General features: G+C 39.4%; 1 protein-coding gene across 5 annotated transcripts in view; it reads left to right on the top strand.

Moving 5' to 3' along the window:
* The window catches only part of PARN (poly(A)-specific ribonuclease), a 29675-nt gene extending 8882 nt beyond the window's left edge, over positions 1 to 20793 (top strand). For 2 of the 5 annotated variants that reach the window (XM_065732962.1, XM_065732958.1), the window contains exons 14-23: positions 191 to 234; positions 694 to 736; positions 2082 to 2157; positions 3035 to 3145; positions 3229 to 3298; positions 3907 to 3962; positions 5056 to 5142; positions 8742 to 8816; positions 16584 to 16773; positions 18634 to 18962. In XM_065732962.1, coding sequence (XP_065589034.1) covers positions 191 to 234; positions 694 to 736; positions 2082 to 2157; positions 3035 to 3145; positions 3229 to 3298; positions 3907 to 3962; positions 5056 to 5142; positions 8742 to 8816; positions 16584 to 16773; positions 18634 to 18958 — 1077 coding nt within the window. In that variant the 3' untranslated portion in view covers positions 18959 to 18962. Of the gene's footprint in view, positions 1 to 190; positions 235 to 693; positions 737 to 2081; positions 2158 to 3034; positions 3146 to 3228; positions 3299 to 3906; positions 3963 to 5055; positions 5143 to 8741; positions 8817 to 16583; positions 16774 to 18633; positions 18963 to 19885 lie in introns of those variants that run through there. The other 3 variants (XM_065732959.1, XM_065732961.1, XM_065732960.1) reach the window with 3 other exon arrangements.
* Positions 20794 to 23306: the final 2513 nt, after the last annotated feature.

Consider the following 23306-nt stretch of genomic DNA (forward strand, 5'->3'; position numbering starts at 1 on the left):
TGCATGATGGTTCTGTCACTTGCAGTCCTTAAAGGCTGCTGGATGTTATGCGTGGCACCTGAAGTCACCAATCGTATTCCAGTGACGTGTTCCATGCTGTGAATGCATCTTTAGGCGTTTAAGTAAAAGTGCTGTAATTATGAGTTGTCTAGATGTATGACTTTTATTTTCTGGTTTAATATTAATTTAGGACCTAGGTGAATTCAAAGAAGTGACATCATGTGTGTTTCCGCGGTAAGATTTTAATTTAAACTTGCAACTTCTTTAGTATTGTTTTTATCAAACCAATGCTATTTGTTGCAGTGCTGTGACAAGAGATAAATGTAGTTTTAAAAATATTGCGTGGCATCTCTTTCATGAGAGCAGTGCTGTTCTCCTTTTGACAGAAGATTATGTTTGCTGCCCACTGCTTTTTGTCACCATGATTGGTGTTTTGAGTCTGCACTACATCTGGAACAAGTTCTGTTTGCTACTGGTTATGGCTTTTGCTACTGCTTAGTCAGTGGACAAAGCCAATAAGTTTTGATTGCTCCAGGATCTGAGAATTATCTCAGTTAGGTGAGTTAATTCAGTTTTCTGAATTACTTCAGCTAGGTGAAACTGCTGCTTCCCAGCTAATTCACCAGAACATTGGTGAGGATTTGGAGAAATGGATGTTCTTCTGTTTTAACTTCTCTCTTACTTTGTTTCTAGGCTGTTGGATACTAAACTGATGGCAAGTACACAACCTTTTAAGGTAAATTAATGTCGTGTTTTGAAATGTTTTGATACTCACTTGTATCTTCAAACCATTTTTTCTTTTGTGATCCTTTTTTTTATAAAAGATTTCTCTTGTCCCCTTATCAACACTTTTGACATTTATAGGATACAGACCTGAATGTTTATTCAATGACATAGATCTGTTGCAGTTTCTGTGTAACAGAACAGCTTTGAATTACAGAGTGTACAGCTTTTGCTACTTAAAATGTGATAGGCTTTTTTTGTAATATTGTAAGTTAGCCTAAAACTGCAGTCTTTTAAGGAGAGGAGAAGGAAATATTAGCTTAGGAACTTATAAGACCTGAAAGCTTGTTTATGTGCTAAAAGCTTTGGAATATTATGATTTTTGATGTAGATTTATCGAGGAAAAAGGCCCTGTAACGTCAGGAGGTTCTGATGTGGCCTGCTGTTCAGTGAGTAGTCAGAAGGAGAAAAAAATCACAGGCTTTTACAGTAGGTGCTCAGGTTTTAGGCTGCTATTACCAAACAGTGCTGTGGGATGCCAAAATAATGCATGAGTTGAGCTTATTCTCTGTACTGAGCTCTTGATAGCTTTTCTGACCCCAGGTTTACTGATTCCTGCTGACAGCTGTCTTGATCTATTACAGAAAAAAAACCTTGGTCCTCAAAAATGTCAGGCAATTTTGCTTAAGAATGATTGTGTGAGATGTTTTTTTATATTGATTCTGCATGCTGTTTCCATGGCATTGATTGACAGAATATTCAATTATTCCATAACATAGAGTTAAGTTCTGATTTGAAGAAATGTAATAATACATATCTTTTTTCATGATGTTTTATACGTGCATGTATACATTCAGTCATACAGCTAAACTGATCTGCAGGATTGGTTGAAATGAGCCCTGTCACTGTATTACTTTAAATCAGCAGTATTTACACTTACACGACTGTTAAGTAATGTTCAGTCAGCATGCAAACCAGTAGTTGCCTCTAATGCATTCAGCCATGATGATTGATATTTCAGATATTTTCCTTTGTTCTGTGTGCTGTCTTCCCCACGTCCCATATGTGGAAACAGATTCAAATAGGAACAGTGCTTTGGCATCATCTGTCTTCAAGAATTCTGAAAAATATTAATAAATTCTTGTGACTCATAGATGCTGTGTTGCAGACAAGGCAAGTTAGCTTTTTAGAACTTACGTTGATGGACTCCTCTGATGTGTTTGTTTTGAAATAAGGTCATTTGTAAGTCCGTACAGGATGCAAGGTGGCAGCAGTAAGGTTTCATTTTATTGTATTTGATTTCAGTTTCTGGAGGAAATGTGCTTGACCGTGGCAGTTCACACTAACCTTTCTTGCAGGACATCATTAATAACACATCCCTTGCAGAACTGGAAAAGCGTTTAAAAGAGGTTCCGTTCAGCCCTCCTAAAGTTGGTAAGGATATACCAAAATAGCCTTATTTTTTTTGTTCTTAGCTGGAGGTGTAGATTTCCATACTAATATTTAGTATTTTGCTGAAAAGGACTTTAGAATCAGGCAGTATAATACTGTGCAGTTGTATTTAGAAGTTCTGTCATCTTCTAATGATGGCATTTGTTCTTCAGCTTGATTTTTGGTGAGTAACTTGAAACTGTTTAAAACTGTTTTGTTTGCTTATAATCATTTGTCAGATCAAAGTCAGTGTACTCCGAGTTAGCTAGCTACTGAGATGCAATAACTTGGATGGTGGGGGTGGTAGAAATGCTGGAGGAAAAAAAGGGTACATGTACTTTCCTGGTAGGGAGACTTGGGCACTCTTGGGCACTTCTCTTCAGACAGGTATCTGCTGAGGTCTTCACTTCTGGTGTGATTCAAGCTGCTTAAGTTAACACAAATAGCAAGCATGCTCATCAGTTATTTGTCAATGAAGACATCCTTTAATCACTTAAATGATGAAGATGGAACTAAACTTCTTGAAAAATCTAACCATAATTTGATCAAAAAGATTAATATTAATTTTCAGTCTCCCTGAGTTCTAGCTGTGAGACAGTCAAGAGAAAGTGTGGTGTATGGGAGATTCTGTTATTGCTGTAATATTCTGTCATAGCTAAGTAGGTATGCAAAAGAAGAGATTCATAGTTTCCTAATAGGAACTGGTTTCTATCTTAGAAACCTGTTCTTTTATAAAGTAAAAGATCTACCTGGTCCAGAACTTCTGAAAATCCTAACAGCTTACTAGAATGATACTCTGACTAAATGTGTGTGTGCATAAACATAGAGGACTACAGGTATCTTGCATGATGTGTGCTGACAAACCATGTTTTCTTTTCAGAAAGTGCAGAAGGGTTTCCAAGTTATGACACAGCTTCTGAACAACTTCATGAAGCAGGATATGATGCTTACATTACTGGACTGTGCTTCATCTCCATGGCTAACTTTCTAGGTATCTGTAGTCTTTTTCAGCACTTTTCCTTAGAGCTCTCTGTAGCTTCTTATTATGAACTGAATTTCTTCTTTCTTTATTAGGTTCATTTCTCAGTCCTCCTAAAAATTACGTGTCTGCTAGATCCAAACTCATTGAACCTTTTTTTAACAAGTAAGTAGTTGCCACACTTAAAAAAAACCAACCTTGCAATATCACACTAGCCCCAGAATACAGAACTAGCCTCAGAATCAATGGTGAACAGCATTTTTCTTTGCACTTTAGTTTCTGCTTGGCTTTCTTCTTCATGCTAGTAATGCTGATATGAGGCCAAAACTTGTACAGCAAATACACCTTATTTGGAAGATAATGGTTAACTTTCTGCTAGTTTGACTTAGAACAGTTAAACTTAGACCATTGGAGTTAAACCTAAAGCATCCAAACCTAGACTTTTCTAATGGCTTTGTCAATGCCAATGTTGAGAATATGGTTATAATTTTATAAGTATTTGTAGAGCCAGACTTGGGAGTAGTACAATTGAAGAAAAACTGGTCAGGTGCTCTTTGTGTAGTAAGACACTGAGACTGCTGCTATAATTAAAATCAAATATGCTTAAACAACCTGGAAAAATTAAAGTATGCCTGGTGTAGTATCAATCTAAATAACCAAAAGCTGTTGTAGTAACTTGTTGGGAATGGATCATTTTCAGGAATAAGAGCCGTGTATGACTAGTAGACCATATGGGATGAAGATATAATTGGTATTTTTCTGTTTTGCTTCAGGTTGTTTCTTATGAGAGTAATGGACATACCATATTTGAATTTGCAAGGACCAGACTGTAAGTAATTAATTCATTGTACACTTACTGCAATTCTGACAAATTTCCTGGAGGTGGAGGTGTGAAGGTTAATTATCCTACACTTACGTACAGGACTCTAGCTGTGTTTAGCCTTTTATCAAAGGGTAAAAACTTCCCCCTTTTCTGTGAAGGCAATAGTAAACTGATCAGTTCTTCAGCTTTGACCAGAGGTGGCAGGTGGCATTTTTCTGAAGAAGTAAAACCATGTGAAGAATAAAGCAACACTTTAGAGGTAGTTATGCTTAGAGACTGTACTTAGAAGAAAAGAAAAATAATAAAAAGTAAAACTTAAAAAAAGAGGTGGAGCTAAGTAGATGACACTCCTAAGTGTTGCAGTGTTTGTCACTTTATTTATTCTGTACTATTATAGCTAGTTTGTGCCATTTTTCTAGGAATTATGAACTTCAGTCCCCCATACTGCATCAGACAGTATCAGATATGTGAAAATGACTTTCACAGTCTTTAATGTTGCTTTCTTGTGTACAAATGATCTTTATTGGATGAGCTCAAGATAGCCAGATATTTTCAGAATATATGAAAGCTCTTTGGTGCTTGTTTTTTAGGTGTTAACCTTTATATGCTATTTTTTCCTGGTGTAGACTTAAGTAATAGGAAGTCTGTCAGTGTGTGCATTCTGGCTCATACTTAGAGTCAGAACTGCTTTGAACGTTATTTCAGAGCTAAGTGGTTCTTTTTTTAATTGACAGAAGAATGGTATCATTGAATTACTGCGAAGAACTTTCTAAACTGGAGCCAGAACATGAAGAGTCTATTTCTTTTTTTCTTTATTTTTCTGTCCTTTAACTTAGCCCCAGAGAGATGAATTCTGCGGGCTGTTCCTGCTGCATGTAATGCTGCTTCAGTTTCTCATCCAAAATCCTACTTCATTCATAAGTGCAGACAAATTTTCCATGGTGCCCAGTGTTTTTTCATGGGTCTTGACCTGTTTTCTTTATAAGAACAAAAAGTAAAAGCTGTATGACCACGTTAGGTAACTTTTATTTTGTAGAGGGTGTGCTAAAGACACTGAAAGATACTAGTGGTAACTGTTAATTAACCTTTTATTTTGCAGTGCAGCCAAAACGAGATCATGTTCTTCATGTCACCTTTCCCAAAGAGTGGAAGACCAGTGACCTTTACCAGCTTTTTAGTGCCTTTGGTGAGTAATATAATCTATTCTTCCTTATGTCTTTTTTTCCCCCTCCTGTCAATGGAAAGTACTGCAGGTTTTCTTTAGTTCTGAACTATGAATGCAGACTTAATATGGGTAATGAGAAATCATCTTCAGTAATTTTTGAATGATACCTTGTGGGACTTTCTTTGTAGTGGTATGTCTAAAATGTCTGTTCTGCTGAACTGCTCTCTAGAAATCTTGGTCACCTGGTGCTTCTTGAATGTTGTGGAACATTTATATTCATATCCTCTCCTGGTAAAGAGTTAAGAGATTGTATGGGTGACCAAAAGGAAAGGTGATTGATGTGAAACGTAGATCATAGTCTGTAGCATGGCAGAGAGATTCAGGGCAAACCTAAATCTCATCTTATTGAAAGAATTAGTGTGAACCATAAGGATGTTTAATCACTGGTAAGAGTGGAAGTCCCTTGATATACCCAATGTTGTCACTTCTGTGCTTGCTCTGATTCACTGTAGTATTAACTACTGTCGTATTACTATAATAATGCTACAGTAATAACATTCATCTCTTCTTTACCTAGAATGTGATTCAGTAATCTGTTCAGGATCTCTGTTCCTTCTGACTTGATCTGCATTGCAACGTGATGCTACTGCAATTCAGAATACAACTTAATATTCAAATTTGATAAGTCTAGAATATAAATTGCTGAGGTTCTTCTTCAGTTAGACTTGCAGGGGTAAGAACTCCATGTAAGAACAGTCTGGATATTGTTTCTGCAAGCTTTTAAATGTTCAGCCATAAAACTTCATATATTTTACCAACCTCCTTTTCAGTGTTGATATGAAACAGAAGCATGGGTCACTACCACCAGAGGTCATGCTAACACATCTGAAAATACTGTTCAATTTTGGAATTGTCATTTAGCTGGTTTTTACAGATTCTGGAACTGTGTGTTTTCAGATATAAATTTACAAACTCGTGGTATTTGAATAATATTTAATCCATGTTTTATTTTAGATTTTATTGTCGTGGGAGCTCAAAACAGACTGCAGAGGATGCCTTTCAGAATTATAGGAACTTCCATGCGTGTTCAGCTGTAGCTGGACAGAGAGAGGGGCAATGTGAGATGAAGTGATTGCCAAAAGCCCAAAAAATGTGGCAGCAACAGATGTGAATTATTACATTTTATAATGTTAATTGAATTAAAGTGTTTTTAAATTAAACTTTTATCTGGATTGTAAATAAATTGTCAAGTTAAATAATAACAGTAATCTGTCTTTATAGAAAAATCATTTTGAATTTGTTTTAGCCTAGTACTTGAGAGTTGTAATCTCCTGTGGAGTTTCTAATGAAAGCAGTGAGACAGCTGAAGGGACTGTGGTGTCAAGCTTGGAACTGTTTTGCAGTTGCTGCTCTAGAAGGGTGCTCCTGATTCTGAAGTCTTTCAGTGCTGCATGCATACCAAGTAGACACCTGTTCCTGTGAGATGTTTTTACAGTTTCATGAACGTAATTTCACTGTGCAAGTGCTCACAGTACTATGCAGTCTCTTAAAACTCTTTTTTAAATACTGATGTGAAGGTATTAAAAATAGTATTTGTTGGAGTTCATTGCTTTTGCACGCACCTTTCACAGCTACATAAAGTTTTTCCAGATGAGTGGGGTCAAACCTATGCATTCTGATTTGTGAGAGCACAAGAGACGTGTGAGGTGGAAGTGCACAATCAGATATTCATGGAATCTTGCTCATGTTGGAGATGCACGAGTTACTTTTAAAATGTAATTGTGATCCTTCAGGTGTTTAAATCTTGGTCTGGTAGTCCAGGCTGCTACAAACATGAGCTTTAAATGACTTCTAAATCCAACTCATTTATGGGTTTCACACACTGTGATATTTGTTCCTGGCTCCCTCTGCTAAAAGCTCTGCTTAACTTTTCCTAAAAAAGAAAAAAAAGAAAAGCAGAGAAAAAGTGGAGCTTAAAAGATGTCCCTTTCAAATGTGGGCAATCTAGTTTTTCCTTAAACTTCTAGCTGAATGTTCTTTTGCAGCTTAGAGTCACATAGGCATTGGAGCTTCATGTACTGTGTCTTTGTAAATCTTAAATATTTAATTCAGATCCTGTATTTGTTTGTTTCTTGCCTTTCCTCCCCATTCTCAGGCCCGTGTTTCTTTCAGCTGTTCTTGCTTTCTTTGCACTCTGTCTTCCTGCCAGAAAGGTGGCAGCTCTGTTAACCCTTTTCAATCATTCACCAGGAAGATGTTTGTGTTTAATATATGCTTCGACCCTTACTCACAGGAAAGATTCAGCTTTTTCCTTTGCCTGATGTTGGGGTATAGAAACTGTTTGGAATCCAAAGTTGGTGTCATTGTGGTCGTTTTTCTTCATTGTAATACAGTAGAAGAATGTACTAATAATTTCTTTTTTCTTGGGCTGAATGAAGGTAGCAAGTGATTAGGACACGTATGAAACGAAGTAAAACAGTTGCAACCTGCAGCTTTAGGGTTTCGTGAGTTAGAGGTTGCGTGCACATCTTTTGGTTTAAGTGCCTTTCACAGGTTGGTTGAAAGTCACATGAAGTTAAAGTTTGTCAGTTTGCATCATTATTTAAAGAATTGTGAAGTCAGGAGAAGTGGAGATGTGACATTATGTGTATCTCATGTTGTGTCCTAGTCTGCCTGAATAAAGTTGACCTGTTTTCAGTATCCAACTTGTTCAGCCAGTCCTCTTCTAAGGACTGGAGATGTAAAAGGGTTTCAGACTACAGAGTAAGTCTTTGTGTCTGGGTGGGACATGCCTCCATGTCTGTCCCTTTGTAAGCTCCTTCTGTGCCAGTGTTCCATTTTAAGCTGTTCTGGTGGGCAATGGAAGGGCTGTTCGATGAACGGAGGAACTGAATTGCAGTCACTGTTCCTTTTGTGACAACTTCCAAATGAGGTGTGCAGCTTTTGTTGCATTTGACCTACTCCTATTTATGAAAATGAAGTTTTCATTGCGCATCCAGGAAATCGTGTATAGTGTGACCAGATTTTGAGGATCTAGTGTTGCAATACTTAGAGATCTGTGTTTGTGTGAACTGTTTTTTCCCCCTGTGCTATAAGAATGTCTTCAGGAAATGTTGCAGTTCTGAAGAACGGACTGGTTTTGAAACCCCAAGAGCTGTTCTTTCTTTTGGTACAGAACTGAAATTACCTAGAAAAATTGCTTTGATTTTTGTTGTAGAAATATATAGGGCACATGGAGTGAGGGCTGAAAAGCTGCTGATTATTACTTGACTTGTTAAAAGATTCAAAGGAAAAAATACAAAAAAGCAGTAGGACTCAGGAAGGCATTAGATAAGTCTTGCTTTTTTCCTTTTGGTCCTTACTCAAGTGAGTCTGAGGGTATACAGGATGGACATGCAGCCCATGGTCACTGCTTTCTGAAGCAGTGCTGGGCTCATGTATAAATGGTGATGCATTATTCACCTTTACCGTGGAGTTTTGTTGCTAAAAAAAAAATAAAAACAAAATTCTCAGCTGAAGTTACACTTAATTGACCATCCTCTTATCTGTCATCTGGCACAACAGATGAAATATGTGACTGAGCTTAAGATAAAAACAGTCATTTCTTTTGCCTTTTCTAGGTAACATTCAGGTTTCATGGATTGATGATACATCAGCGTTTGTATCGTTGAGCCAGCCAGAACAAGTACAGATAGGTAAGTGTTTCCAAAATTACTTTGAATTAAGATGGGACTTCAGCTATTTCAAAATTCTCTAAGCCAGCAATGTCTGCAATTCTAGTGGCAAAACCTCTGGGTTGGTCTGGATGCTATAGGAGCAACTAGGCTTTCATAGCTTGTGTTGCAGCAAAGAAGTGAGATCAAACTGGACTTGGATTTTCATGACCCTCTTGAGTACCTGAGCCTGTAGGTAGAGTATAACTACTTTCTTTACCTGAGGCAGTATTTTTTTGAGGCTGTTTGCTATTGTTTTGCACAAAGCAGAGCTATCAGGATTATAATCATCTGGCTTTGCCTCTAGATATCCTTAGTACAGATACAGGTTTGATGTGTTTACACTGCAGGCGACAACTGCAGTGGAAAGCCTTGAGTTTTGTTGTAGAGCACTTGCAAAATAAGTAAGTCTCCTAACTCCGCTTGGACTGTTAATGTGTCTGCAGTTTATAGATAATATAAAGTCTTTCCAGATGTTATTTTTTTTAATCTTCATTTGAACTTTTGAGCTTAACTTTGAAAAACATTCACGGAGGTAAGTTCCCCACCATCAGCTCAGTTGAAAGGCTGTTGTATGCCAAGCATGCAGATGCATTCACCACCAGTTTTTTCACCTCACTTTTTTACAGCAAATAGATACGGTGGAAAGATCTGAATGCCTGGAGAATATTTGAAGGAAATCTTTATGGCAGCAGTGTGTGTGCACATCTGCCTTTTTTTATGCCTCAGCAAACTGGGAGCCTTGCTCTGTGGTCTGTATACTAGGGAACGAGTTATTTGAAAGCTCAGGTGATCATAGGTTTTCCTAGATTTTTATGAATCAGGTTAGTAAAATCTCATATACTGAAAGTATACTGCCTGCCCAGCTGATAAACTATAGCAACTTCAGTTACTAAGGGGCTGTGCAGTTTCTTTCCCTGTAAAATCATGTAAGCTTCTTTTTTTTGCTGTAATAAATACATAAGATCAATTCTACTTCCTGATTTAAAACTTCAATGAACTGCTTTGGCAATGAAAGTTGCTACTTGTGATTTAGTGGGCTGTGTTTAAGTAAAGAATCTAGGAAAAACTATTTGTGGCCTGTGTTTTTGAAGCCTGTTTATATAAATATCTGTATCTTCTGGACTAGGTAGAAAACCTTGGAGAACTGTCAAGCATGATACAAAGCAAGGTGCTGCTGCAGACGTGTTGATGCTTACCTCTTAGGATTGCTTCTAGCTTTGAGCTGGTATTAATGCGTGTAGTTAACAAAACACACGTGACAAAAACTGCTATGGAAAATAAATAAAGGTGAACGTGAAGGGTGTGTGGAAGTTTCCCTGTGCAGAGTAGTTAGATTAGGCCTTGTATATGTGTCTAAACACTGAAAATATCACACTTATTTTTGCATCCTTTAATAAGGAGAATGCGGGGGGGGGGGGGGAAACAACTATGAAAATAGGATCTGTTTTGTAATAAGCTGGCTGGAGCATTAACTGATCCTCCCAAATACATTTTGAACTTGGTTCAGATCTGGAAGGTGTCCTTACTTTTCAGCTGCGGCAGCAGTTCAAGCACTGAATGTTTGGCTGCAGTAGTGTAGGGTTATAAAACCCAACAGCAGATCACTGACAGGCTGATTTGCAGCCAATCATGTGCTGATTTGCAGCCAAAATGCATGTGCTCGGGATAACTGGTTGATGGACCTGGCATGTTCCTTCTGAATGTGTCCCTTCTGCCTTTTCCTTTTTTTTTTTTCACCCTTGTAGGTGTTAAAAGAGAATTTGAGATGTGTGATTTCTCCTGGTTACTAGTTTTGTGCAACTCTGTGTCTGAGGGTTGCATTGGAATTGCAGCGGTCTCATGTCCCAGGTTCTGTTTCTTGCCATGCTGCTGCTTAATTAACGCCGTGCCAATCAGCGTGCCCGGCTGCAGCGTGAGGAAATGCCAGGGCTGGCTCCTTGGGAGAGGTGTGGGTGGACAAGGAGGACAGAGAAAGGACAAAGAAAGATGGGGAAGGACTACCTGTGGGCCGTGGCTGCCTGGCAGGCCTCCCGCTTGCTCGCAAGGTACCCGTCCCCTCTCTCTCTGAAACCAAAACCCCTGCTCCTTCACCCTTTTCTGCAATTGTTTTTCCTTTCCAGCTGGTTCTGAGGATGAGCAGGGTGGGAAGGAGGCTTGAAGAAATGGCTGCTTCCTCTTCTAAACTGACAGGGCTGAGGTGGAATGGCAGGGGACAGTGCTGTGGGAAGGAAGCAGGCAGAGCCTTGGCGCAGCCTCACTCATTCCTGAGTGGGGACACTTGCTCTGAAAGCAGTCCTGAGAGCCCTGTGGCTGCTGTGGCCAGCACTGACCTCTAGGAAGACTGGCCTAAGCCAGCTGAGTTGATCTGCAAGATCAGTCTTTTACATTTCAGGCAGTAAATCATAATTATATTTGGTACTTACGCTTCATTTGCCACGAAACAAATGATAGCTCTCGTAGGCCATGAGGCCACATACATCCTGTTCTGTGCTGTTTCTGTTGCTTCTGACTCTCCTGGCTTCAGATATTTTCTGTTGACTAAAAACTTGATTTTTACACGCTGGGCAGATGCTAGATTTCTCATGTTAATATGCATAGAAATCAATTTTAAATACATAGGGAATAAAAGCTATCTATTATTCCTAGCAGACCTTAAAATTACGTTCCTGAGTTATGTAGTTAGGGATGGTAACCACCAGGACACAGTCAGAACCCCATGATAACACATTGCTCCATATACTTTTCTATTTGATAAGAAACCTACTTTGAAGAGCTGCTTGTTAATTTATCTGACTTCTCATTGTAATCACTAGTGTGCATATGGCAAGGGGGAATGGAAATTGTGTTTTAATTGTTGAAGTGTTAACTCAAAGTAGCTCTGGATCTTTGCGTATAAAAAGCCTTGTTGCTCTTTCCTCTTGCTTTCCCACTGAAAAAAAACAAGTAGGGGAAAGGGCGGTATTTTTATGGGCAGTTTTGGATCTGCTCTTAGGTTTCCAACTGAATACAGCATGCTTAAAACACAAAAACCAGAAACCTCAGAAAAACAGAAAGCAAATCCCATAACCTTCTCGTGTTGCTGTTTGTAATGATGTCCAAGAGTCCTCACTTAATTTGGTTATTCACGTGACCCCCGTGTTGGCAGCGTTCTCATGGTCAGTAGAAGCAGCGAAGGCTTATTGTATAAAATGATACTGCTCTGCAAAGTTAGGATGTAAACTTGAGCATTAAGTGGGAGCTGCACCCTGAGAAATACTCGCTAAGCATTCTGTAGGCAGCAGGAGGCTGTGCTGCAGACAGTGCTGCCGTGCTGGGGCGGAGGAGATGGCTGTAGGTTCTGGCAGGCCCTGCTCCGTGGTGGTAATGGATGCTCAACCTGTGCTGCTGTCGTGCCCAGGATCTGTGGGAGTGACTGGTCAGACTGCTGTAATTTGTCGTTTTTTGCACTGTGCTCTGTTGAAGGCTGAGTTGCTAGCACCTTGAAAACAAAGTTGCTTCATTTTCTGTTGAGGCTTGCTGTGCAGGGCAGGTTATTGCTTAGAGCTCACTAAATGGTTCATACTGCTTTTGTTGGTCATACAGAAGGCAGAAGTCACTGCTCACACCACACTTCATGTCTTCATTCTCAGTATTCCTGTCAGACACTGAATGCTTGATTTTTAAGTGTGTGATAAGCAGCATGAACCTCTTGTAGTTGATAAGTACAAAAAAAACCCCTTCAGAACTAACTTGGTGCACAGCTTCTGACTTCCGTCTTGCTAGGCAAGCTTGCTTTTGATGTTATTCAAGTTTCATGTATTTATGCAGTTGGCTTATCTTCTGGAAAGGCTAGAATCAAAGTGGTATTATTTCAATGCTTCTCGACTTAGAGGAATTGGGATTCCATGCAAATAGTCTGGAAGTGGTAGAGAGGATAGGGGAGACTTAACCTTTCCTTAATTTTAAAGTTAAAATGGTATTTTATTTAATTGTTGTCCTGATGCAACCTGAAATACTGCAGTTTGGGATTATTTGAAATACGTGTCAGATTTTGTTTGAGTTGCTGAGGAATTTGAACGGGGTGCGAAGGTTGAATAGTTTGAATTCTTTCAGTATTTAAACTGCAACCCAAGGAAGTTAAAGTCCTCTATGACAATCTGCTCCTGGGTGCATGGTGTGGCCTATACCATCATCTGTGCTCTTTGTTGAGGGAGATTTTTTTCTCCCAGTAGCTGGGATGCTGAATTACTTACCAGCATGTGCAGCAGGGCAGATGAGGTGGTGGTGCTGTTCTGATGCTTTGCTGCCATGCACACTTGCATGGAAATGCTTGCATCCATGCCACCATCGTGGAGCCCGTCCACAGAAGTGTGACGCATTCCCTTGGGGAAGGGATCATCAGGCAGGGTGTTACAGCCAGACTTCTGAGCAGGTGTACTAATGGCTGAATGCTACAGCTGGTGCTGGGAGGCATGAGACTTCCAGGCTGGGATACTGAGGCTGCTTTCCTTATCACTGAAGAAAAGACTGAATAAATCATTGTGATGATCTCTGAGAGAGTGCACGGGGTTTACGTTTCTGGAGTTGTGTTAAGTAAATTCTTAACTTCATGGATTTTGGACTTTTCTAGGTGACTGCGGGATCCAAAACTGTGCTATGCTATAAGGTCCCAAACAACTAGGCTTTTTCTTCTGAGTGCTGAAGTGTTTTCTATTAGTTATTAAAAAATAAACAGATCATAGTTTCCTGACCTCAGAGCAAACCCAGACTTTCCTTTCGTGATGCCTCAGTGCAGGATTACCCCAGAGGGTCTTCCATGAGACCTCAGTACCTTGTTGGAGATAACTCTCAACTGTTTTACATTTTTATAAGCAGTTTGCAGTGAGGCTTTTTTTCCTCTTTAACCTTCCTTGAGGACAAGGATCTTGAGGAGCAAGCTAATGAGGTGTCACTTTATTGGGGAAGGCTGTGCAAGCCTGCAGTACTTACCTTGGCATGGACAAAAGGATTTGCAGCAGCACAGCTGCTATGGAAAATGGAAAGCAGGCGATCTGTGGCTGAATTAGCCTTTATTTTTTACTTCCTTCAGCCATGTCTGGAATATATTTGTTTGACACTATGAGAAGTAGACTTATGTGCAATCATTCTGCTGAAAATAAATAGAAGTATTTTCAGGATAAAGTTTTATTTTAATCAAAGCATTAGCAAGTGGATTGCTAAATACATCCAGCTCAGCTAAATGCCTGCCTCGCTAGTGTGCCTTGCTAAGGTGTGGAGGAGCCCTGCCTGTCCTGGGTGCCTTGCCCTGCTATACTCATAGGCCCTAGACCTGACAGTAGGAGTCTCAGATGGATTTGTTCTCTTATAATTCCTGTTTTTCAGTTATTTGGTAGAGTAAGTGTTCTAGATAAGAATCATTTTAAAAAGAAAAAATGGGTGATCAGGTTTAGGCACCTTTTTTTTTGTAAATAGAGTTGAGAAAATGTCTACTAAGACTTTACAGCTGCAACCCATGCAGTGAAATGCAGCCACGTGGTGTTGTACCATCAGGTTTCTCACAGAAAAAATTATCTTCATTTTATGATTTAAAAATAAGTAAATAAAAATTCTTTAGTTTGATATATTTTGGTAGAATTCATGAGACATTCAAGCAATGCTTTTCTTCCATTGGCACTGCACAGTTAAGGTAACTGTTTGGTTTGGTAGTATCTAAAGTGCATCAGAGAAAATGTTTTGAAAACTTCTATAGGAGCTGCTTCCTAATTCAAGACCACGCAAGATTTAATTGTCTCTGTGGTTCCTTGGAACTGTCCATGTCTTTGTTTCAGTTGTGCACTGCATGGAGCAGGATTTTTTGGCATATACCTTTCATGTGCAGAATTTAGCATATAATATGCTGGTTACAGTCACCACTTAACTCTTCAGAACCAGTCATAAGTGTATACGTATATATGAAGTGAATATGTATGTGGGATGTGAATATGCCCCTAAGAATATAGGTCTCATTTCAAGAAGGAAGAGCTGTCTGACCAGAAGTATTTACTCTCATACAGATTTTTAAAGATGACCTTTAGGCTGCTTCGTAAGGATTATCTTTTCCTTAAATGAAAGCAGGGTTTGTCAGGGAATTAAATGGAAGAGCCATAACTCTGGCTCCTAGTGTATAGGAAAACAGTGTGAAGTGGTTATTGTGTTTGAACAAATCACTGTTTATCAGATGATCCATGGTAACTATGTGCTTGATTTTAGCAAGTGAAAGCATGCTTGAGTTGAACTAAACAAGTGCTACGCATAGGAATGCAGGCTGGTGTGCAGTGACTCCAGAGAGCACTACTGAGTCGTTCCTGATGCCTGCACCCTGGCTTCGCACCCTAGTCTCCTCACTCCTACAAACAGGTCCTGTATGGTCACAGTTCAATGTGAGGGCCGTGAGAGGAGGTATGTTTAACACAGCTTTAATTAGTGCAGTAGTCTCATGAGGCAACTAGTCATAACTGCATCTTGGGAACACACATACAAGACACAGGTGCCAAGTTTTAAAGAAAAAAAAAGTAAGGTCAAAACTTACATTTGAAAGACTTTGCAGCAGCAGCATCTGTGTGTCATGACTTGTGCTGTGGGTGACAGCTTTCATTGCAGCACGGTCACTATGCAGAAGACCAACTCAGAAAAAGAGCAAATCCACGTTTCTGAATGGTGATGTGGGAGCATGCTACCTCGTGTGTGGGTTACAGGTAGTGCAGACGCTGTGTTCGAGTGCACTTCATCTAGAATGACAAGGTGGTGCACGCCCCTGAAATTTCTACAGAAATGTTGGAAGTACACAAAATAAGGATTTCATCTCCACTTTACCATTAAAGTATTTTAAATTGCCCCACTCACATACATGAAAAGAAATGTGGGTTTTTTGTTTAATGTTTAAATGGGTTTGCTGGTTTGTAACAGTTTGTTTCAGTGAGTTAGGCTAAAAACAGTAGAAGACAACAGTTGACAGCCAGTTTAATTTGCTGATTCATCTATTCCAGTGATGGCTTTAGGCCAGAGCGTGGCTTGCAGATTAAAGGCAGATCTGTGAAGATGCTGGGACTGCAAAGAACATTGGTAAATGGTTGCTGAGTGAAGGCAGTGACAGTTTTTTCTTTCCAGGTGATTCTAATTTTGTGTTGACTCAGATCCCTCTACCTTGAGCTGGCAGTACTTTCTTTCAGTCGAGACGGAACATTAGAAACATGTAAGGAGGCAGCAGCTGGATTCTAGTTAAGTGCTGCTTCCACTGATACCTTGTGCAACAAAAAATGCAGCTCAAATGAGCTTATGTTTCACAGCAATCAAACAGAGTTTTGGCAGAGCCTTTGCAAATGTCGTCTTTTCCTGGCAGACATGCAAAATAAACCTGCTGGGTTAAGTAATGGGACTAAAAGGGAAAAAATCCAGGAAATCTTTTCTTGCCAACAAACAGTCTGGAAGAGGACCAGGACTGAAGAATTGATGGTTTCTAATTTAAAAGAAGTCTTAAGCAGAATTAACCCTTCTTGTGTGAAGTCTCTCTCAGAAGTATTTTGAATACGTAATTCAGACATGCAGTGTGGATTTAGGAGTACAACTGTTTGTTTGTTTGCTTTGCCACTAACACTGGAACCAGCTAGAAGGTATTTATATGAATAGAGCAAATAGTTTGCTGTTCCACGCTTAAAACTAAGTTATCTCAGAAGAAGGCACGTTGCCATGTAAATGTTTTGTATATAACATCACTCATCTTTCCCATAGCTGTAAACACCAGCAGGTATGCTGAAAGTTACAGGATCCAGACATATGCAGAATATGTTGAGAAAAAACATGAAGAGAAGCAAGCAAAGAGAAAATGCACAGAAGACAGCTGGAAGGAGATGGAGAGAAAACGGTTGAAAACTCAAGGTTCTCCTTACCTTTCCCAGAGTCGATACTACTGTGTGAACAGGTGAGACCTTCTGTATTGCAGGCTGCTTATTTATATTCTCACCAAAAGCATAGCACTTTTGAGATATCTGTCATTTTTCTCTGTGTGTATGTATTTTTTAATTTGTAAACCTGTAGTGGTACAGCACCTGCCACGAGGTCATAGATAAAGGAACAGAGGGGATTTGGTGATTAGGCAAACTTGAAATATTGGGATAGTGGGGGCAGGCCAGTGCACAGCTTCAGAGCTTGGTGGAGCAGTGCCATTTCTTAAAACCAAAATAAAAGAATTACCTGCTTCATTTTTTTCACACCTCTACATGGCTTGTGGCATTTGGGAACTTGGAAAGCTCTCTTATGCTCCTGTAAAGGTGATTTTCATTTTTTGGATGGTTTTCCATGGTGATATTGCCAAGTGAAGGCTATGAATTACCATCTTAGGCAGTCCTGATGGAGTCATCCTTGTGTTTCAGGAACAGGAAGGTAAATGATGGTGCTCGTATAGCAGGTCTGAATGTTATTTCTACTAGAGGAAGGATCTCTCCTCACTGCATGTTATGTGTACTTTGGGTATCTCACACACAGACTTAGACAAACAGTGAGCGTGGTGGCTTATAGTTTGAACCATAGATAACTTTCTCTTTTAACAAATATTTTGGAAAACAGTAAAGCTGAAAGGCAGGTTTGTTTTTATCTTTCCAAGTAGTACAGGATGATCACAAACGTGTCATGTGGAAAGTTGCTGAAAAAAATTCAGTGAATTGTTTCCTTTTTTTGTGTGTGTCTCAGTGCGTTGTCTGCCTGAACACTGCTGCCATCCCACCAGCAGCTGCCTCTGACATCACTGACCAACATCATAAAATAAGAGGCATTACTTTTGGAGCAAGCCCCTGTAGCTTTTAATTTTCCGACTGCTTTGTTTTCACAAGAGCTCCTTGCCCCCATCCTACCCCCTTCCCTTTCCAAACACAGAGTTGTAGTATTTTGCAGTGTTCTCTGCAGCTTTTGGCTTTCATCCATTCACTAAGGGTAGCTGTGCTGTGGTATGACTTGAAAACAAGATTTATGAGAGGTTGTTCAAGAGGACCTTCTGTGTGTGAACGTTTGGGGGATGAGCCAGCTGTTCATCAAACTAAATGCTGTTTGTGTTCCCAAAGTGGGAGAGCATGAAGCATAATCGTGTTTGGTGTTTGTTTACTGCTTTTGGCCATCCCATAAAGAGTCTGTTCTCAAATGCAGAATGTTCAGATGAAAAAGGCCCTCCACTTCAAAGCCAAAACTGTATAGCTAAATCTCACATTCCTTTGGCTGAACCTTACTGAAACCCTCTGCTTCTCTATTAGTGACGAACAGAAAGAAAGTAAAACATGTAGAATGTTTGTTCTGTAACTCAAGAATAAAAGAACTGAACATTGAATGAAAAAATAGGCATGTTGTGTAGTTATTAATAATTACATTCTAGTGGAGTGAAAAGCTCTGTAGCATTACTTCAGTGTATGCTGAATGAAATAGAGATGTTTTCTGTGTGGCAGAAACACTGTTAAGGCTGCGTGTCGTTTTGAGAGAGAGGTGGGATCCTTCAGTGTGAAGATGAACAGCTTTAATTGCACTTGAGCTGAGGGATCTCATCTGAATAGCAGCTCAGCCTGAGATACCTGCATCACGACCAATAAATGCCTTCATTTGCATACCATCCTAGTAGATGACATGGAATCTTACAGTTGAGTCACATCTTCCAGATAATATAATGTCATGATTCATCAATTAATGCAGTTTATTTCACTAATTTCTTAAGCATTTCATAGATGCGTAGTAACTACCACCTGTGTCATAGTTAGCAAGTTCTTAACTTGTTCATAAGAGTATTTTTTCTGCATTTCAGTTTTACAGGTACCAGTATAGTGGGAAAGAGAAGCATGAGTCCTATTCAGGAAGAAACTGGTTCTGATAATTTGGAAGAGGAAGAGGTTCCAGAGTATGATCAGACAGATTCCTATGCAGAGTCCCCTCCAGATGTAAAGAAGAGGACCAAAAGGTTCAAAAAGATCAAGAAAGAACAAGTTTCAGCAGGTAAAAGCAATGTTCTTGCTCACAGTCTTCTGTTCTGTTTGGAGCTGAAGTTCCATGGTTGTGTTTTTTTTGTTCATTTTTTGGATGTCTCAGCTTTTCTGGACTTGTATGTGTGGAAGGCTCTAAGTCACTATTAAAACTTACTTTGCTGTAAGTTGTTTAAACTGAAAAAAAGCAGGCTGTTTGATTTCTTATTTGCTTACTTTCTTCTATGGAATAAAGCTCTTTTAAGTATTTTTAGCTATTGTTAATTTCTTTTTAATTTTTTCTTCAGTGAGACTGTTTAGGTTTGTTGTGAAACCTCAGATTACCTCAAACAACCTTATCACTCAGACTGTCCTGATAGCATTGCACTGACATCCCTTGTTCACTGTTATTTGGGTGACAGTTCTGTAAGCTGAGGAACCAATGCAGTTTCTCAGTCTGGTGTGAATGTTATCTACCTTTATGACCAAGCCAAAATGTTCACAGTCAGCTTGCCTGATGGTCCACTGAAGGATCAATGGTGGTCTTTCTTTATTCTCTCTGAGGTATTTTCTCTTTTTTCTTTTTCTTTAGAACACAATATGCAATGCTTGAAGATCAGTAGTGTTTCTAATACAAATTATAAATCTTATACATCCTAACAGATTTTATAGGATAACTTAGAACATGCAGTGTTGTGTGTCATAATTAACCACTGTCTGTCATGTCTTTATTTGGAGGGCTTTTCACATAGGGCCGATTGAAGAATTTATTTTTGCAGACTTTCAACATCAGCATATTTTTCTGGGCAGAATGCTTGGAGTTGTGTGTGTGGCTGCATGCAGACAGGTGATCATGCCTCACCTGATGCTTCTGCTGTGTTTGGAGAGTCACTGCAGTCAGTGGAAAAGAAGGGAGGATGGGGGATGTCTTTTAAACAATCTGTTGGGTTCTCTTTGTAAATACTGACTTGCAAATAATATATCCAGAGGAAAAAAATATGACTTGTATGGTTTGAAAGAACCAAAAGACTCTTGATTTTACTTTCAGTATTTGTATACCCAAGGCATTAATGTAGAGCTCTGTAATTGTCTTTTTAGGAAGCCTCACAAGTAATCCCACTGACATTTTTGAAGTCCCTGAAACGTGGTAGGAAATAACTGCCTTAACAAGTGGAATTGATTGAAGCAGTTGCAAGAACACACCTCCTGGAAGCCATAATTTATTTAACTAAAGTGGTGTTAATAATGCAGTATGTGTCCTGAAAACCAGTTTAATTATTTTAAACTGTTTACTGAACAATCACTGTCAATTTTACTTGTGTATATTAACTAGTATATGATTCTGTTGTTGATCACGTGAAATCCTTGCTGTCATTAACGATGTTAGATTTAAGAAGCAAGACTAAATGTATTTCAGTCATCCACTTTGGCATGCTGGCTATAAAATGTACAAAAAGACCTGGCAGTCTGAATTTGCCCTGGCTTTGAAGGGAGTCACCACAAATCTCCTAATCTGTAGGTATTTTTTCAGGTAACATCAGTGTGCTGTCAGAACTCTTGATGCAGGTAGAACTGCAGTTTCACATATTGCTTTCTACCCGTTACTTTATGTGGAAATCATTTTTAGTTTTTCCTTCTCTGCTTCCTCCCAGTCCTCATTCAGATACCAGCTTTACAGATACCCTGTCTTTTCCAAAAATATCATTTATATGCTCCTCAGATATGAATTTCCTGGTGGGAGGTAGTTCTTCCTTTGTTTCACATTCGTTGCTGTTTCCACCTTTATGTCCCTATCTGTTTCTTCCCTTCTTCCCCATCTTGTGGGGTTTTGTTAAAGATGTTTTTTGGTACCTGTGACAAACCTGCTGACTGTACCAGCCCTCTGTTTGAAAAGATCTGCATTGGTAGAGTTCAGGAAATGTTTGATATTTAACAATTTTGTATCTTGGAAATAAAAACAAAACATGTATTTCCATAAAATGAAAATTAAAGACATTTTCTTAGGATGTGGTTTGCTTTTATGCATTTATATTATGTATATGGGTGCTGAAACCTATTTCTTGTGCTCTAGTTTTGCTCTTTGTAATATGATTTGGTTTTGATTATTTTTAAATCTTCAGGATATTTTCAGTGTAGGACTGGCAGACCCCTTGGCTCTATGGACTGACTGCTCCCAAGGGATTTGTGAAATATAATGAAGAAAAGCCAAGTCTGTCATGAAAAGCTGGCTGTGCATTTCCATGGGCAAAGGTATGTGGGTTCTGCCAAGCAGCAAGATGCAAACCATTTCTGTGGCAGTGCAGGATGTTAGGAAGGTTACAGCAGGTGGGACTGACATCACAGCGTGAACCACTGTCACTGTACACTGCACTGACCTGCTCGAAGCATGCCAGCATTTGTGGGTTTGTAAATGACTGCAAGATCCTGAATCTGGAGTTTGTTTTGCAAAAGGGAAACAAATTTAAGTCCCTCAAATGTGCAATGTTTTACCTCTAATCCTGGAGTCGTGCTGGAAGTAGTATGACTAAGGCTTCTTGTTGCAGACACAGCATTGTGTTATTGCACCAGAACGTGGGAAGGAGGGCAGTGCTATTGGTGACACTGGGGGAGGTCACCAGCAGAGCTCTTCCTTGTATTTCAGATATTTACACTTGTTTTGTCTATGGGGAAGTGAACTGCATTAAAATTCACATTGCCTACCCCAGAAAAACAGCAAGGTGAAAGCAGCTGGTGAGATGTAAATACAGAAGTGTTAGCAGACTGAGAAAAACAATCACTGTGCTCCCGTTAGCTTTAATGCAAAGTGCCAAAGCTGCAGTGACAAACTGACACAGTGCTGCCATATTGCAGCCTTATCTCCTGTGGAAAAGAAATGGGCACGAACGATTGTAAGAGCAAATCCAGACTGTGCCACTGAGCCCTGTGGGTGGGAGGATCCACCTCAGCATGCTCTGGCTGGCTTTTAGGTAACTGAAATGAGTACTGGAAACTGGAATGGAAAAAATGGCTAATATAAATAAGTTAAAGCATCCATAATCACAGATACGCAGTATCTGCTTAGTAATAAAACCAAAGCAGACACTTAAGAACCCTTATAAAACCCCAGGGATCCAAACAAAAGAATAACTGAAGAGCTTACGTAGCTGAGTTGAAGATAGAGTTCTTTACTCAGATTTCATTAGGAGAAAGCAGTGGCACAGTGGTAAGCAATATTGTACCCGTTCAAAAACAAAAACTCCTTCCTGTAATGTTTCTCACTTTTATATTGCTGTTGCTAAGCTCACGTGAGTTAAACTAATCTTTTCATTAGTTTAGGCTTGATTTTTTTTGTGAAATTCAGAGAGCCCTGATGTGCTTTCTTCCTGACAGTTGAATTCTTTGGACTTTCACTTATTATTTATACTGCCTTCTAGGGTGTATCTCAGAACGCTGATTTATGAGGGGTTGGTCCTTGCACAGAGAAGCTCAGCCACTCAAACCCACGTGGGCTTAATGTGCTGAGTAAACCTGAATGTAGTGAAGTACTTAGCTGCAGATTCTAGTGAACCTGGTGAGATCTGTGGCCACGTGGGGGGAGCCTTGCAGTAACTCCTCTATTTCCCAGCCTGACGCAGAGCGCTGCTCCCATAATTTCACTGCCACTTCCATTTATGGTTCTTCTTTCTGTTTTCCATAAGATCATATCAGAGAGAACTTCACGTTCTGATAAATAAAAACAAGAATTTAAAGGTTGTGATACATCCCTAGGGTGGACCAGCCATGGTGCTTCACCTGACGGATGCTGTAGGCAGTTTCTACTACTGCAAAGTTAGAAGAGAGTGCTCTTCTTGATTTGCATGTTTAATTAGTGTAATATAAATGTATGATTTTGTTTTACTTCCCTTTAATAGCCACCTAAAAGGAACAGGCACTGAAATGCTCAAAGGGAGGATGAATGATACACTGTAAGGAAAAAGGCTCTATGCCAAATTCCACACATTTACACTGCCAACATTTATCCAGTGTTGGCAAAATGGAAAACACCTCTGAGCTGCTCTGTTATTTATAAGGCAGATAACTCCTTTCTTTTTCCTGGTAGGAGACAGCACTGCATAATCTGACTCTCATCAATGTCAGGTTAACCCCTGACTTTAACTGTGACTGCACAACTCACTCTAGGCTGTCTGTCTCCACCTTCTAGCTATGTGTTCCTGATTATTACTCAGACACCAAGGCTTTATTACATATGAGAGGAACCATTACTTACATGAACTTAGTTTGTATTTACTCATTTAAGATAAGTGCAGAAATACTTTCCAGGGGCATTCAGTATCTGCTGCAGTTCTCTTCCAAAGTTATACTTTTTAGTTTGCACATAAGCACAAAGGGAAAACACTGTCCAGTTTCACAAAGTTGGTACTGTTAGACATACTAACTCCTTCTGGTTCCTGCTGGGTGTGTTTCATCTTCATAACAGACAGCCTTTACTCTGAACTCCAGTTCTCTCATTTGTACAGCCCTTATTGCAAACAATGAGTTA

The sequence above is a fragment of the Cyrtonyx montezumae genome, unplaced genomic scaffold (genome assembly GCF_038088225.1).
Source record: "Cyrtonyx montezumae isolate F1298 unplaced genomic scaffold, pur_monq_1.0 scaffold_16, whole genome shotgun sequence".
Taxonomy (NCBI): domain Eukaryota; kingdom Metazoa; phylum Chordata; class Aves; order Galliformes; family Odontophoridae; genus Cyrtonyx; species Cyrtonyx montezumae.